The sequence below is a fragment of the Camelus dromedarius genome, chromosome X (assembly GCF_036321535.1).
Source record: "Camelus dromedarius isolate mCamDro1 chromosome X, mCamDro1.pat, whole genome shotgun sequence".
Lineage (NCBI taxonomy): Eukaryota > Metazoa > Chordata > Mammalia > Artiodactyla > Camelidae > Camelus > Camelus dromedarius.
In genome coordinates this window covers 31,354,197-31,368,893 of record NC_087472.1, presented here as the reverse complement: position 1 = coordinate 31,368,893, position 14,697 = coordinate 31,354,197, and the positions used below count along the sequence as shown (strand labels likewise).

Sequence of the window (14,697 nt, the reverse complement as noted above, 5' to 3'; positions counted from 1 at the left end):
TGACTCTGTCTTCCATAATTCCCACCCAAGGAGAGACCAGCAGCTTGCTTTCACAGAGACACCTACATCCCACACTCACCCTTCTCTTTAGCTGACGGAAAATTCCACAGCCATCAACTGATTAAGTGTGTGCTCCATAGGGCATTTGAGACACAGTATTTCCAAAAGGTCTCGTCCAATTGTACTGTGAAGATTCCCAACTCTGAAAGCAGTACCCACAGCTAGAATTCCAGGCTATGGGAGTTCTGTGGATTAAAAAACAAGTTATAAAGAACTTCAAAAATCACCTAAGTTGCAACTGTATGTTGCAAAAAGCCTACCTGCATTTTTTCACCCTTAATACACAAGTGTGGCTGGTTGTCCTTCATTTCAACTCCTAGATATATGAAAGATAAGATTCAGATTTGACCTTAATAGAAATTATACTAAGGATAGCTGCTAAAACTAAGGGTACATGACACCTTTTGAGTTTTTTCAGTTTAGGCCTTCCCGTTAATACATAAAAAGTTAGGAGAGAGAGGAAGTTCCATAGAAAGGCCAGTATTTGTACCCTGATCCTAATATTTGTATTCCCCAATTCTGGGCAGTTAAGGAAAGAGAATAACAGCAAAGGAGGCAGAGGGTAGGAGAGGCAGAGGTGGTCCCAGATCCCAACCTATACTCTGAGATTCTATGCCACAAACCCCTAAACAGAACCTAGTTTTTGTTAAGTGCAAATCATCATGTCCAAAGCATTCGTCAGCAAACAAAAGCAACTATGAGAGTAAACAGTCACCAAGGTGGGACAAATGAGACTATCCACAAAGCAGTTTCTGTAGTTGGACCCTAGAAAGGCCCTCCTCTGAGGCCAAGGAATACAGGGGGAGGGAGCCACAGATGCAGTAAACTTGGTACCCCAGGATGGGGTATCTGGATGTTGAGGGCACAATGGGACTAGGTCCTTTCAGAGCCATACTCCCTTGGCTTTGCTAAATGGGGGTGAGAACCAGGAATTTTCTTGGAGGTTAAAAAGCTTCAAGGTATCCTGATGAGACATCTTTTGTGAAAGGCTGAACACAAATTCTGGGACTCAGACCGAAATGAAAGCATCTGTATTCCTTTTCTCCTAAGTCTGTGTCTTCACCCTTTTCCCAGATCTGCCCAGATGTCAGCTTACGAGGACGGTAGCACAGTCCTGTCTCGTGTGCAGAGTGATTCTACTCCTTGAACATGCTGAAACTAAAGGGTCGGTCAGTGTAAACTTATTTTGTTTGTACCCCGCTACAGACTCAGACAGTGCTCCTTATCATTCTTTTTTTTTTTTTTGTGCTTCATCCCTCTGACTAGACTTCAACTAAAGAACTAGGACAATGTTTTCACCAGTTTTAGCATGCAAGTTTATTAACATGTAAATGAAGTCTCAAATGAATACACCTATGTCAATATAAAGCACAGAAGTATAGCTTACTCAGGATGAATAAATTCATTATCAGGTCATGTTGCAGAAATACTAAAAATATCTCAATTTACATAGCACAATAAAAATCAACAAATATTCAAATTCTCAAGATCATTTGGTACCTGTAAAATTGGCTCCTTCAATCAACACAGAGCATAAATACTGAAATAATTATAATATGCATTGGTTTCATATTACAATACCAAAAAATTGTTCAAGCTTTGTGAGAACATACAGCTATTCAGAGTTTGAGTATTAATCGTATAACTTTATCTCTCACCTCAGGGTCACTGTGCTCTGCTAAGTCTTGTAGTTTCTGACCAAACTCTTTTGCTTCCTGGAATATGGAAATAAGTTCAGATTTAGTGAACTCTTCCTTGGTAAATAGCTTCACCTTCTTTTTGAACTGGAAATTTATATTCTCAAATATTTCAATGATATTAAGAATATTGGCCTTTGACTCATTTTTGTTAAAGGGTGCAACCAATGATGAAAGTACTTTGGCACTGATCAGTTCTCTTGTATTGGCTTGATTTTTAGACAAGCGTGAAAACACTTTTAAAACATAAAACTTGGTTTTGACACTTCCCTTGTTTAACAAGGTGAGGAAATCTGGAATGTAACTGACAATCGTATGATGATCCTCAAATTTTACACTCAGTTGCACTAATAATTTTAGTTCAGCCAGTTGCAAAGGGGAGTTCAAGGGATAAGAGGTTATGTCCTTACAAACTTGATTTATGTACGATTCTCCTGTATTTGGTCCTGCAGAAGACTCAGAGTTGTCATCCACCATGTTTGAAGCTCTGCGGTGTTCTTTAACATTGGGATTATTGACCAAGTTTTCAATCATAACAGTAATACCTACATCATGAATTATATCTTGAGTAAATGGATAAGCAGGACTGATGCCCATTATCATTGTAGCTATTTGATGAATAAAAGGATCCTTAGTTAACTTAAGTAGGGCAACGAGTTTATCAAACTCTTTAGGCTCTAAACTAAAAACACGTGATTTGCAGCGGCAGGCTTTTGGATTGGGCCCATACTTTTCCCTATACCTAACCTGTTTTTTGATCTCAGCTAAGGTCTGGAAGTAAGGGCCATTATAGGGTGGGATCTTGGTCAGAGGCCGAATCCCCAGAGGAGTTTCAATCAAAGTCTCAACCAGAGTCCAATTCCCCTCTGGAGGCAAGGATCCCTGCCCTCCCTCTACTGGGACTAGGACACAATACCTGGCCCTTGACCACGCTGCTGCTTTTTGCTTTATAGTGAGTTCAGGTTTGGGTTTGGGTGTGGGCTCGGGCTTTTCCTCGATCTTAGGTGGAGGCTCATAAACTTGGAAAGAGGTCTCTTCTTCAGGCCAGAACCAGGATCCTACGCTAGGCTCTTCTCCAGTCCAAAACCAAGAGCAGACATTTTCTTCATCCTCATCACTGGACTTGATTACAATACCAGCCCTGTCCCCAGCCCTCAACTTGATGCTGGCCTCTCTCCTCCTTTGGGATCTGGACCCAATATTGCCTTTATCATCAGCTTTGGCAAAGGACTTGATACTGGCTTCACTTCCAGCACCAGCCTTGACTTCATACTTAGTCCCAGCACTGACTCTGGATATAGGTACGGCCTTTGACTTGGTTTCGGACACTATACCAGGTTTGGCCACGGGTTTTGCCTTAATCTCAGCCATGTCTCTAGTCTTAGTCATAGCTTCCATCTTGCTCACTTCCCTTGTCATAGCCACGGCCTCAGTGTAGGTCACTGTCTGTGTCCTGGCCACTGCTCCATCCTCAGCCTTGACCTGGGTCACTGGTCTTGTTTTCAGTTCTGCCTCAGCCACTGCCTTGGCTTGGATCTTAGCCTTGGCTCTAGTGTGGACAGGGCCACTGATTCCAGCTTTCAGGCCAGCCCCAGCCCCTCCTCTGCCCCTGCCTTAGCCTCAAAGCCAATCATGATCCAAGTTAAAGGCAAGGTCAAATTATGTAAACCCCCACCCCCGTCTCAGCCTTGACTGAAGGTCTGTCCCAGGTTGGTGTTTTCATACAAAGTCCAGTTGTCACTCAGACCCCTTTCCAACTATAGGCTCTGCCAATGATATAAACAACGTGCAGAGGAAGCTCACTCAGGGAAGGAAAGGATGGCTGTGTGCCTGAGCGCAGCCCTGTGGAGGGTGGTGGTCTTCAGCCACTCCAAGGCCACCAGATCTGCCACTGAAGTTGGACCTAGGGGTGGAGGAAGGAAATGGGGCTTTGAGTCTTTTCCAATTTTTTTCTCATGTTGATTAGCACAGAGAGACAGGAAAGTATGGTAATTTAGTGCTAAGTGGAAAAGATAATTAGCAAACTTTCTCTCCCTTCATTTCATGCTCCCTACTACTGCAGGAGCAACTGATCTTTTTTTCCAGACACAGAACAGGAGTATGGGGAGTGGGAAAGCTGGACGGGACTGAGAGAGACTGAAGAATCCCTGGACTGGCTCTTTACCCATACTGCACCCAAGCAGATCTCCACTACCTCATTCTACAGGTCTACTGAGGAAGTCTCCACACTCATAGCAACCTGCACTAATCTGGAGTGATTTTCTCCTCGTTTCCTTGCCTTCAATGATGACAAGCCCTACCACAGACCTAAAGGCAGATTTATGGACAAATAAACAAGTAGGAGGAGGGGGGAGGTATAGCTCAGAGGTAGAGCATGTGCTTAGCATGCACTAGGTCCTGGGTTCAATCCCCAGGACCTCCATTAAAAATAATAGTAAATAGATAAATAGATAAACCTAATTATCTCCCCCCTTCAAAAAAAAAGAAGTTGAAGATAATTTTAAAAAACCAGGAGGATACAGAAATCAATCTCTTGGTAGAGTGACCTTGGTCCCTGGTCCCTATATTTGTTATCTGTCTAGTGTTTCCCTCCTCCTGGTCCTTTCTTCCTACTGTCCTGCTTCAGGACTCCTCCTCCTCCCTGTTTCCCACCATTTCCCTCTTCAGAGACTGCCTTGGCATTTCCCTATTTCGGAACTGGGCTAGGGTGAAGCATAAGAACCGGAAAACCAAGTGGGAAGTAATAAAAGCATATATTATCCTTCTATGCCCCCAAAGCTTAAGAAGGCTCCCAATTAAATCACCAGGGGACCAAATGGGTTAGTAAAATGGCAAAACAGAAGAGATAGAATCCTCTAGTCTCAATCACTCTACCTTCGCACCAATCTAAACAGATACAAGACACATTTATTTTCTTCATTATTTCCTAGCTTCAAGTTGGGTTACCATTTATAAACCTTCACAGCAACTGAGAGTTCCACAGACCTAAGGACAGATCTACACACAGAGATTCACAAATGCAGAGATAGATAAATAAATAGACTCGACAAGAGACAATGGAGACTGAGTCCTTCCTTGGTAGAGATCAGCACCTAGGACACTGATCCTTTCTGGATGCAGTTACACGATTGCCAAAATTTTTTAAATTTCTATCTCCCTTTCTTCCTCCCTTCCCCCAAATCTCCAAGCTCCTCTGCTCTATTCTCAAAGTCTGACGATTCCCCTCCAGAGACAACTCAATCATCCCTGCAAGATAGTGGTGGTGTCAGTAGGGATGGAATGCCCAGACAAACCATGAAAGTTGGCTGGGAAATCAATGAAAAGCATTATTTCCCAATTTAATCTAAGTTCTTATGTTTTCTTCTACTCCTCAAAGCCTATCATCTTCTTCATCACAATGGGAGTAAGGTAGGACTGTTTGGAAAGCTGACAGGAGATCTGGAGTTTTCCCTAAACCCCCTACCTCCACTAGTCTTAGCCATCTACCACACAAGCACTGCCCACTCTACAGAAATTAGGCCAATTTTCTTTTATTTATCCCCTCCCTTTAAGGTTCCCTGCCCCTCACAGATCTTTACAGGAAGGTGTAATACCGCAAATGTAGGAACAGACCTACACATACAAACGCATGACACACACTCAAAAACCAAATGAAAAGACAGTGGGAGAGACTTGGTCAGACTAGTAATCAGGACATGAGACCCTTTTCTAATCCAGGGCCTTGATTATCAAACACTTACAACCTCTTTTTACACTCTCCCTTCCAGGGCTTCCCAGATAACTGCTCTCACGACAGCAGCAGCCCCTCCTATTAATATAATCCGCCATTTCTCCGCTAGAAGCCGCTACTACACTCCTTTCCCTCGCCAAACATGGTCGGAGGTGGGGCGAATGTCTGGAAATCAAGCTAGCAAGAGGAAGATCATTTAAAATTTATCGTTGTGTGCCACTCAAATGACCCCTGTCCCTCTCTCCCTTCTCACCGCCCGCGCCCCAACGACCAGGTCACATCGCCCACGTTCATCTCTGACACCCATAACCACACTCCCAAGCGATGCCCACCTTCTCACTGACCTGCTCTGCTTGGATCAGAGGAAAATCAGTTTTCTCATTTCCTTGCCTCGAGGGGTGCCGAGCCCTAAGAAAGAGGGACGGACAGTCAGACGGACACAAGGACAAGAGACAATGGCGGCGACTGTGTGTGGGGATTGGCCTGGCACCTGGTATTTAAGACGAGATACCTGTTTTATCAGATGAAGGGCAAACAATTGTCACTTTTTGGTATTTCCTTCTCCTTCTGGTCCCCAAGGCGCCTCAGGGACCCGCTCCTAGTGACTCTTTAACAGCTACCTTTTCCTCCGCAGTCTCTTGTCTCGCCACGTCCCCGGAACCAAAACCGACAGCAGGAGCAGCTAGAGAGGCGTTTAAGGGGATCCGGCCTCGCGGAAGCGGAGTGATACCAAGCTTTGCGTTACGCCGCTCCTTCCTCCAGCTGTGCGCTCCGTCCCGCCCACCCTCGGTTTCGGATTCTGGACTGGGCAGGGGCGGGGTCTGGGTATGAGAAAGCAGCGCCGGGCTGAAAGTAGCAAACTAAAGTCAAAGGGTCTCAGTATTAGTTCTCTCTTAGGAGCTCCCTCCGCCAAACCTACAATCTTTTCCCCTGATCTGAAACGAATATGGTTTTCTGGAGGTGGCGACTGTGAATCAGCCTCGGTCTGATAAAGCGGACGGATACCAAAATGTGGTGTTACACACTGCCCTCTCCAAATCCCTAGGCCCACCGAAGTGGGTGGGTTGGGGGAGGGAGCCGAGGTGAGAAGGTCGGGAAACAGACTCAAGACAGAAAGGCTCAAAACTGAGAGAGGAGGATAAATTCTCATCTATTCCAAAAACTATGCGCTGCCTCTATGAGAAAAGCCCCTCCCAGCCGCCCCTCCCAAGTAATTTTCTGAACACATGGGCAGGGGTGGGGCGTCTGGAAAGCTGCTCTGGTTGGACTTGATCTGTATCAAACAGCTTAGTTTTTCCTTGTTCTTCTCTAAGTCTTTCTCCCTTACTGACTACTGTATTTCTCAAACAGAAATAATCGAAGATGAGGTGGGATGAGAATATAGGGAGACTATAGCAGAGACAGACGGAGAGAAGCATCTTAATACCAAACTACCCCGATGTGTACGTGTGCCATTATGCCCTGCCTCGCCTCCTGACGCCCACGATATTTTTCTGCACTTAAGTATGCAGGGACTTGAGCTTGGGTATGCAGGAAAACAACTCTGTACTCATGGAAGAGGATTAATACTCGAATATCTTTGTACTCGTGGCATCCTCACCCCATACTCCGCCGCTCACCGTGTGGTTTCCTTATTTGTCACCTAAAATGGAAGATGAAGTGGAAGAAAAATTTTAAAAAGCAGCACTAAAGTGATAACGGATTAAATGCCAAACTGTCCCGTTGTGGGCCCCTTTTAGGCCTGACCCACCATTGCACAAGAAGTCAGGTGAGGTAAAGGAAATGTTAGGAAAGCAGGCTGGGAGGGGTGAGGCTATTTGAGGCCAGACCACTTTGGAGGTCCTGGGGCGGCCCTCCCCAGGTGTGCTTTTATTGTTGCTGGGACCGTGGACTGGAGGAAGGTGGGAGGGGGCGCCCACGGAGCCCCAGCCATTGTCCCTCTTCTAAGGGAAGGCAGTTGAGGAAACAAACCACTTGTCTGCACCAGCGTCGTCATTTTTTCTGCCACACTGCTTCTCATTCGAAATGGTAACACACTTTGCCATTTTGTAGTCCCCACCATCGCCCAGGAAAGAGGGCCTTTGCCTGTCCAGACCCAAACCAGTTCATACAGTCCTCCCTGTGTGTCTCCCACACACACAGCCCGGTGTCAGGCGCTAAATAGGGCCGGTTTTGGCGCCTCTTTTACTGTCCTCTCTAAGGAAACGGGACGCTACCCGTGCACTTCTCAAGGCACATCCTAGCTGCTCTCCTGACTCCTCCTCTTCTCTCATCACTATATCCTGCCTAATGGATGCATATCCTCATTCTCCCTGAATATATAAAAAATTTGACTTTCCATTTCAAGTTGAAAGAGATGAGGGGCCATTGAGTCATGAGAATTCCATGGTGCCTTCTATTGTTTACGGATCAGTGACTATCTCTAGGTGTGTCTTCATCTATGATGTCTGTAACCCCAAGGCTTACCCTAGAGTCTGGTACACAGGAGATGGTCTCTACATAATTTTCAATGGAGGAAGGAACCAAGGGATTTTAAAAATAAATTTTGGAAAGAAACCTGGAGTATCTTAATATTGCATATTTTAATGAACTTTTGGGGGGATACATATAATTTGGATTTAATGGGAGTTTGTTTTTCTTTTTCTGTCTTCTTTTCAAGCTTGAAACTATGCCTTACTAAGTTCCTTAATATATAGCAAACCCCTATTAATTCATAAAGAAAAGACCAATGACCAATAATCCAATAGGAAAATGGGCAAATATATGAAGAGATTGTTCATTAAAAAGACAAATCAATACTTCTTAAATATATGAGAAAATGTTTCATCTCACTGATTACAGAAGTACAAATTGTGATTACAATGATATATCATTTCTCATCAATCATATCGGCAAAGAACAAAAAGTTTCTTTATCATGATAGTTGAGCTAGAGGAGGGTAGAGAGGACAATAAGGGAGCAAGTGATAGTAAAAATCTGTCAAGATCAGTGGATTAGAGATTCTGATGACATTGAAAGAAAGTGGGGTTTGGGTACCAAAGGGGATGAGCTAAAAGAGGGGAGATGATGGTCATGGAAAGGGATGTTTGGAACTGAGATTATGGAGGAGTTGCTATAATTGCAATGGCAAATCCTAGGGTATGGTCATGCAAGTGGAGTAAGTAGCTGAGGTGGGGGTCAAGGACAATGTCATGGCAAAGAAATGTTCGAGGAACTGAAGGAGCCAGTGTGTTAGAATGCTCATTCTTGAACTCACCAGGAATTAAGACAGGACTACTACCATTGGGAGTGACCTAGTTCCAGGAGCTAAACTTTGTGAGGAATAAGTGGCAACAGCAGGAGACTGAAATTTGGTAGATGACAACAACAATAAAGGCTAGTCAGTGACACTAGCTGTCAGAAGCTGGAGGTTTTCAGGGATGTTCTGTAGGCAGCAGTGAGAAGCATGGAAAACATTTACTGGAACTTCAGGCTCTGTGGTACAATGGTTCTGGGAGAGAAAAATCATCTGCTCCTCTTGACCGGACTTCAGGGGACACAGAGTCTTCAGGGAGGAGCCTGGCTTCTGTTAGGGCAAGACAATGAAGGGTGCATTCAGAGAAGAGGGTGAAGATACAGAAGAATTATTGAGGTCAAGTTGCATTTTAGGAGTAGGGAAGGGATGTGAGAAGTGAATTAAAGAGGGGATGTGTTCACAGCCTTGTGTGTGTGTGGGACTTCCTGTCGACCCCAAGTGATGTGGAAATTCAGTCTCAGACCTGGAGCACTGGTCCACAAAATGCTCCATATTGCTCCTGGAAACAGATCACACCAATCTGTAATGATAGAAAAATGGGCTGAAAACTACATATCACATTCAGGACAGGAATAACTCTGGGGAAGTGGGAGGGGAATGGAAATGGAGTGAAGGTCAAGGAAATCTCAATTTTTCTGCAGTGTTTTTATTCCTTAAAAGAAGAGCAAAGTAAATATACCTAAATATTAACAACATCTAAATCTCAGTGGTGGAAACACTGGTGTTTGTTATATTTAATGCCTGGGATGTTGTAGGTACTCAATGAATATTCTTTGTTGAACAAGTATGCGCTTCTGTTTTAAAAGTTCCTCCAGAAAACAAATACAACTCTGAAGTTAGCACAACATGCTACAAGAGTATAGAAGAGGGATTGGGGAGAGGTGGGAAGGCCTGAGAAATCCTTGAGAGAGTGATTGCTGATCTATATGGATTTCTAGCACCATACATGAGCCATATGGAAAATATAGGGTGCAGGCTAAAGACATAGCCCTATCTCCATTTTACCTCAACGCTCCAAGGTTCTGGGTGAATATCCAGAAGATGACCTTGAAGATTTGTTCTTTCAGGTGGAGTCTCACTGGATCCTCACTTTTCTCTCCCAACATAGACACTGGGTGGTGCTGCTGTCCAAAAATTCCACTGTATCATGGATTTATTACTTCAATCTAAAGATGGGCATTTATCTAAGTGTCAACTGTAGGCCAAGCAAAGGGCTCAGGTTTGGAGATATAAAGATGAATAGCCTCTGTAGATTATCCTCTGATTACCTCAAACTGACTGTTATCATGTTCAGTGGCTGTAAAACTAGAAAATGTGACATTTACATAGGAGCGCACCACTGTCACAGAAATGCCCAGCTGTGGGGGTGAATGACCCCGAACCACCCATCCTCTCTATGAGCACCCCTCCTCCACGACCTGGCCGAGGATTAGAACAGACAACACTGAGCACCAAATCACTGGTGGTCACCGCGTACTTAGGTTCCTTTGGCTATAAAAAGCCGAGAGTATCTGATTACCGCGCCTTCAGCTTGGATCTCGGAGCTTCAGACGTTCAAAGGTAACTGGGCAGGATATGCCTGTTTATTTCAGAGTCCCCTATTATCGTGGAGGAGTGATATACTTGGGAGGAAGAGAAGTGGGCCCTCAGGGCGAAAGTAGTGGGAGAGGCAGGGGAGGTAGGTCAGTGACTGGTCCCCGGGCAAATCCGAGAGGGCTTGGGTGGGGTCTGGGGAGGCGGATCTCGAATGATGTTATCAACACCCTGTTACAAGGGTGAGGTCCTGAGTATCCCGGAGAAGGTGGACTCAGGCTAGCAAGGCTAAAGCGGTGGGAGGGGCGAGGAGGCGGGTCTGGGATCCCTTGGCCAATGGGAGACGACTCGGGCGGGGTCTTCCACGCAACTTAACTTCAGGGTTCCGCGCGGGAAGGCTAACCTCGTCCTGCGTGCGGAGCAGTCTCAGCGCAGCCGTCGGCCTGTCCCTGGTCTTCAAGCCTTCGGGTGAGGACGCGCGGCCCCGCTGGAGCCAGAGGACTATGGGGACAGGCGGGCCCAGTGGCCGCGGGGCTGGGGTGTCGGGCCTTCTGGAATTGGGGGGGCGGGGTTGGGACTGGCGATTGGAATCTGCACTCCTGGCGAGTCCGCGTCTTTGTCTTCGCAGCGCCGCCTTCTGCGCGCGATGCGCAGTCCTCCCGGGTGGGTGCCTGGAAGGTCCGAGTTGGGAGCCCCCAGAGCGACGGGTCCGTTGTGGCTGCAGGTCCGAGGCTGCGAAGACGAGGAGTTTGGGGCCGCCCGAAACGGGCCCTCTGGGGCTGGCCCTCCTCCCCCTCCCCCACTGTAGCTGTTAGGCTGGGCGCCCGACAATGATGATAGTTATTTAAAAATGTAAGCAAATTGCTGCTAACGAAGTGGCTGATGCGCCCATCTCTTTTATTATTTATTTGAAGTCGCTGTTTCCCCGCCTCTGGAGATTGGCGGCTGATCGCTCGTCACAGGAGAGTCTTAGGGTAACCTCGACGGGAAGGAGGCATATTCGCGACGTCTGGCTGCTTGGGGGCCTCTTTATTCTAGTCTGGGCACTAGATGTCTTACCCCACCAGGGTGGGTGGGGCCAGGTCCGCTTTCCGGTCTCAGGGGTCTCCTGTTGTCTCTTCTGGACAAATCGGGAATGATCACTGGGCACCTCATCTCCTAGCCTCGCCCTTTGAGGATAAAGCGTTGTGAAATAAAAATTATCTCTATTTGGTTTACCCCCTTCTGCTGAAGTGCTGAGCCTGATCATAATTAGCTGGCCCTTCTTACAATGTTTACAAACCAGTGCTACAGGGAGCTACTGAGAAGTGTAATTAGTTATGACGAGATTAAATCCCCTCCTTCTCTTATTGCAGCTCCTTAATCTACTGTCTTTGGGCAGATGAAATGAATACAGAGTGAAGGTGCTCAAATAGTGCTTTTTCCTGTTACAAATTCATTAGCTGGTTAAATCCAGTCTTTACGTCTCCTTTTACTTCTATATGCTCTTGTGCTTCTGTCACCTACATTTGACCTTCAGTGTGATTTTTAAGAGTCAGACATATTGACTCTGGGTTTTAGAGCATCTTGGTTTCTGGTGTATCGTGATCAGTCGCATTTCTTGTCTATCAGAAACAGGGTAATAATGTGAAATAAAAAGTATTCTAATAAAAACATGACTTTTCTAAGATCTGTTGCTATTTTCCTCTTAAAAATGAGCAGGTAGAATACACATTGATATTAAATGCAAGAATTTTGGCTGTTACTCCTTAGTGTGATAGTAGCTCTACCAGATAAATTTTTAAAAAAAATTTTTTTTTTGTTCAGTCTTTTAGGCAAGATGAGTGATAAGCCAGACCTGTCTGAAGTGGAGAAGTTTGACAAGTCAAAACTGAAGAAAACTAATACTAAAGAAAAAAATACTCTTCCTTCAAAGGAAAGTAAGTCATGGGGGCTTTCTAATTGAAACAAACAGTGGCAAAAATTGATAGGTTCAGGAAATAAACTCTTCCAGTAAGCTTTACCATAAAATAGGCAATAATTAGAGTACCGATTATTTAATGTAACATTTAAAATATCAAATGGTTGCCTTTTTACTTTGCTTATTTAAGCAGTTCTTACAAAATAGGCCCTAAAAATATTGGGGGAATTTTTAAAATAGGTTTTTTTTTGAAAACTGCTAAAAACCACATTAAAACCAATCTTGGAATATTGGACTTAGCATTAGAAACATCTTAGTTTTGTCCAGTTTTTGGTTATTTGGCATTTTTCTGCAGCTAGCTATTTGATTCTTTGATCTCCTCCCTAATGAGCCATGCAAACTGTGGTTTTGGCCTTCTCAACCTGATGACAAGATGAGGTGAGAGAACCAGTTTAGATCTTGGGTATACTCAAGTCTCCCAGGGATCAAGGGATCAATTTTGCCTTCCTGACTTACAGCCTGCTGGAGAAATTCCAAGCCAAGGGGCACGTTTTGTCATGTCAGCATTATTTGAAAGTTCCAAAGTTAGTCAAAATTGTCTGAAAGGGCATACCTTCCTAACATACAGTGATAGATAATTCTGAAGAAAATGCTTCACTTGCCCCTCAGTCTCAGAGTAATCTATGGAAAAAATGGCAAAGCAGAAATCTACCTCTCAAATGGGGAAAAAAAAACTCCACACAGTTGAGTTTAATGAATGTTCAGTTTATTAATTTGCACACACACATACACACACATACCTGACTAAGGATTTGTGATTAGTTCCTTGGCATTCCTAATTTAAAGAAAGTTTGGCAGCTTTCAGTGACTTGGCAAAGAGCTTTTTTGGAAGAAACTGAACTTAATCTTAGGAAAGTGTCCTCTTAATGATTTTTTTTGTGTTTTTTTTTCCCCCAGCTATCCAACAAGAGAAAGAGTGTGTTCAAACATCATAAAATGGGGATCTCCTCCCAAGAGAAACTTCAACATTGCTTGAGTGTCTTGGTTTCTGGCTTGTTTTTGGTAAACCTTTGTGTTGCAGAGAGTTTAGGCATCTTCTGATGTCTTCTCATCCATAATCCCTGGCTAAGGGGTCAGGGGTAGCCAATGTTCCCTTACATTCATTTTAAAACCTCCATTTGTGCATAAATTCCAGCTGGCAGGTGCTGTCAATAATCTTACCATTGATGACCTTTGTGCTTGTAGTCCTTGCACCCACCACAGGATAAGCCACTTTTAACTTTCTACAATGGTTCCCTCTATTGCTTTATAATCTTTATGAAGTTGCATGCTTTTACGTCTTCTCGTAGTTTATTTTCATTTCTAATGGAGCAATAAAATAATAAATATAATCAGTATGTTTATAATAGGCTCCTGTGGTTCATTTCTGGTGGTCTTCTAAGGAGTGAAAGGACACAGGGTACTTTTCAGCCAAACAAAATGGGTGCAGGAAGGCTGCTTTAGCAGATTTGGCACATGGGAAAGGCTCTCCTCTGTCCAGATCAAGTGGGTCCTGACTTGGGAGTTGTGTGGCTGAACCATACTGACTCCATTTTGTCAGCTCCATTTTAGTCCCACAGTCCTAACCTCTCCCCTTTCCTCATGACTGAGCTTTAGCATAATTTATAAGGAATGAGTCCAAGCCAGATGAGTTCCCTATCAACGTTTACTCTTGCCTTCATCCGATATGAAACCTGGAAGAGTGCCTTTAGCTATCATAGATGGTGAATGGTCACGAGACCGCTGAGGGGAGGAAACTCCTGGTTCCAGTTAGTGCAGACATGCTTCTCCCTTGGTAGTCAAATTCTATTTTTAGCTTTGGCCCCTTTCAATTCCCCTGAACCCCTTTGGTGGTGCAGCGCAGAGTGCAGCTGCGAATGCCTCTGGATCATCTGTCCACTCTTATCCTTCGTGCCTGTATGTAAGTTACCCACAATAAACTTCATAACTGCACTTTGTGGAGTTACTCGCTTCATTTTGCAGTCTCAAAGATCATTCTCAGTTTGGAGGATATTATTTTGTATCTTCTCCCAACAAAGATGCTAGGTGCTTTTTCCTTAGAGTTGGAATCATAGAGGGAGAGAACCTTGGGAGAAGAGGTCTCGTGGACTAGCCCCCTTAACTCGGAAATGGAGAAATGAAAACACAGGGTCTGAGTTGATCTTCCAAGGTGAAAAATAAGGACTGGAATTTTAGCTGGACTCTTCCTTTTTGGAAAGTGCTTTGCAACTGAAGTCAGGGGCCACCTGAGGCAGTGGTTGGATGGGGAGACAATTGCTAACCCACGCTGTGCTAAGTACATCACATCTTCTATTGAGCATAAATTCAGATATCTAATACCTGCTAATGACCTACAGTGCTGAACCTCTGGTCTCGTTCTTGTCCTGAACAGAATTCACTGTCTTACGAACCAAGTATTTGCTGGTAGTTGTGGTGAGCATAA

The 14,697-nt window shown here is 44.6% G+C and overlaps 2 protein-coding genes across 2 annotated transcripts; one reads left to right on the top strand and one right to left on the bottom strand.

Moving 5' to 3' along the window:
* Nucleotides 1-1,352: 1,352 nt before the first annotated feature.
* ARMCX5 (armadillo repeat containing X-linked 5) lies at nucleotides 1,353-3,561 on the bottom strand. The gene has a single exon (XM_031446275.2). It carries the CDS (start codon nucleotides 3,174-3,176, stop codon nucleotides 1,680-1,682), a length of 1,497 nt encoding a protein of 498 aa, XP_031302135.2. The 5' UTR covers nucleotides 3,177-3,561; the 3' UTR covers nucleotides 1,353-1,679.
* A 7,119-nt stretch (nucleotides 3,562-10,680) lies between these two features.
* LOC116150907 (thymosin beta-15A) lies at nucleotides 10,681-13,621 on the top strand. The gene is made up of 3 exons (XM_031446276.2): nucleotides 10,681-10,783; nucleotides 12,122-12,234; nucleotides 13,173-13,621. Exons 2-3 carry the CDS (start codon nucleotides 12,135-12,137, stop codon nucleotides 13,208-13,210), a joined length of 138 nt encoding a protein of 45 aa, XP_031302136.1. The 5' UTR covers nucleotides 10,681-10,783; nucleotides 12,122-12,134; the 3' UTR covers nucleotides 13,211-13,621.
* The last annotated feature ends 1,076 nt before the right edge of the window (nucleotides 13,622-14,697 follow it).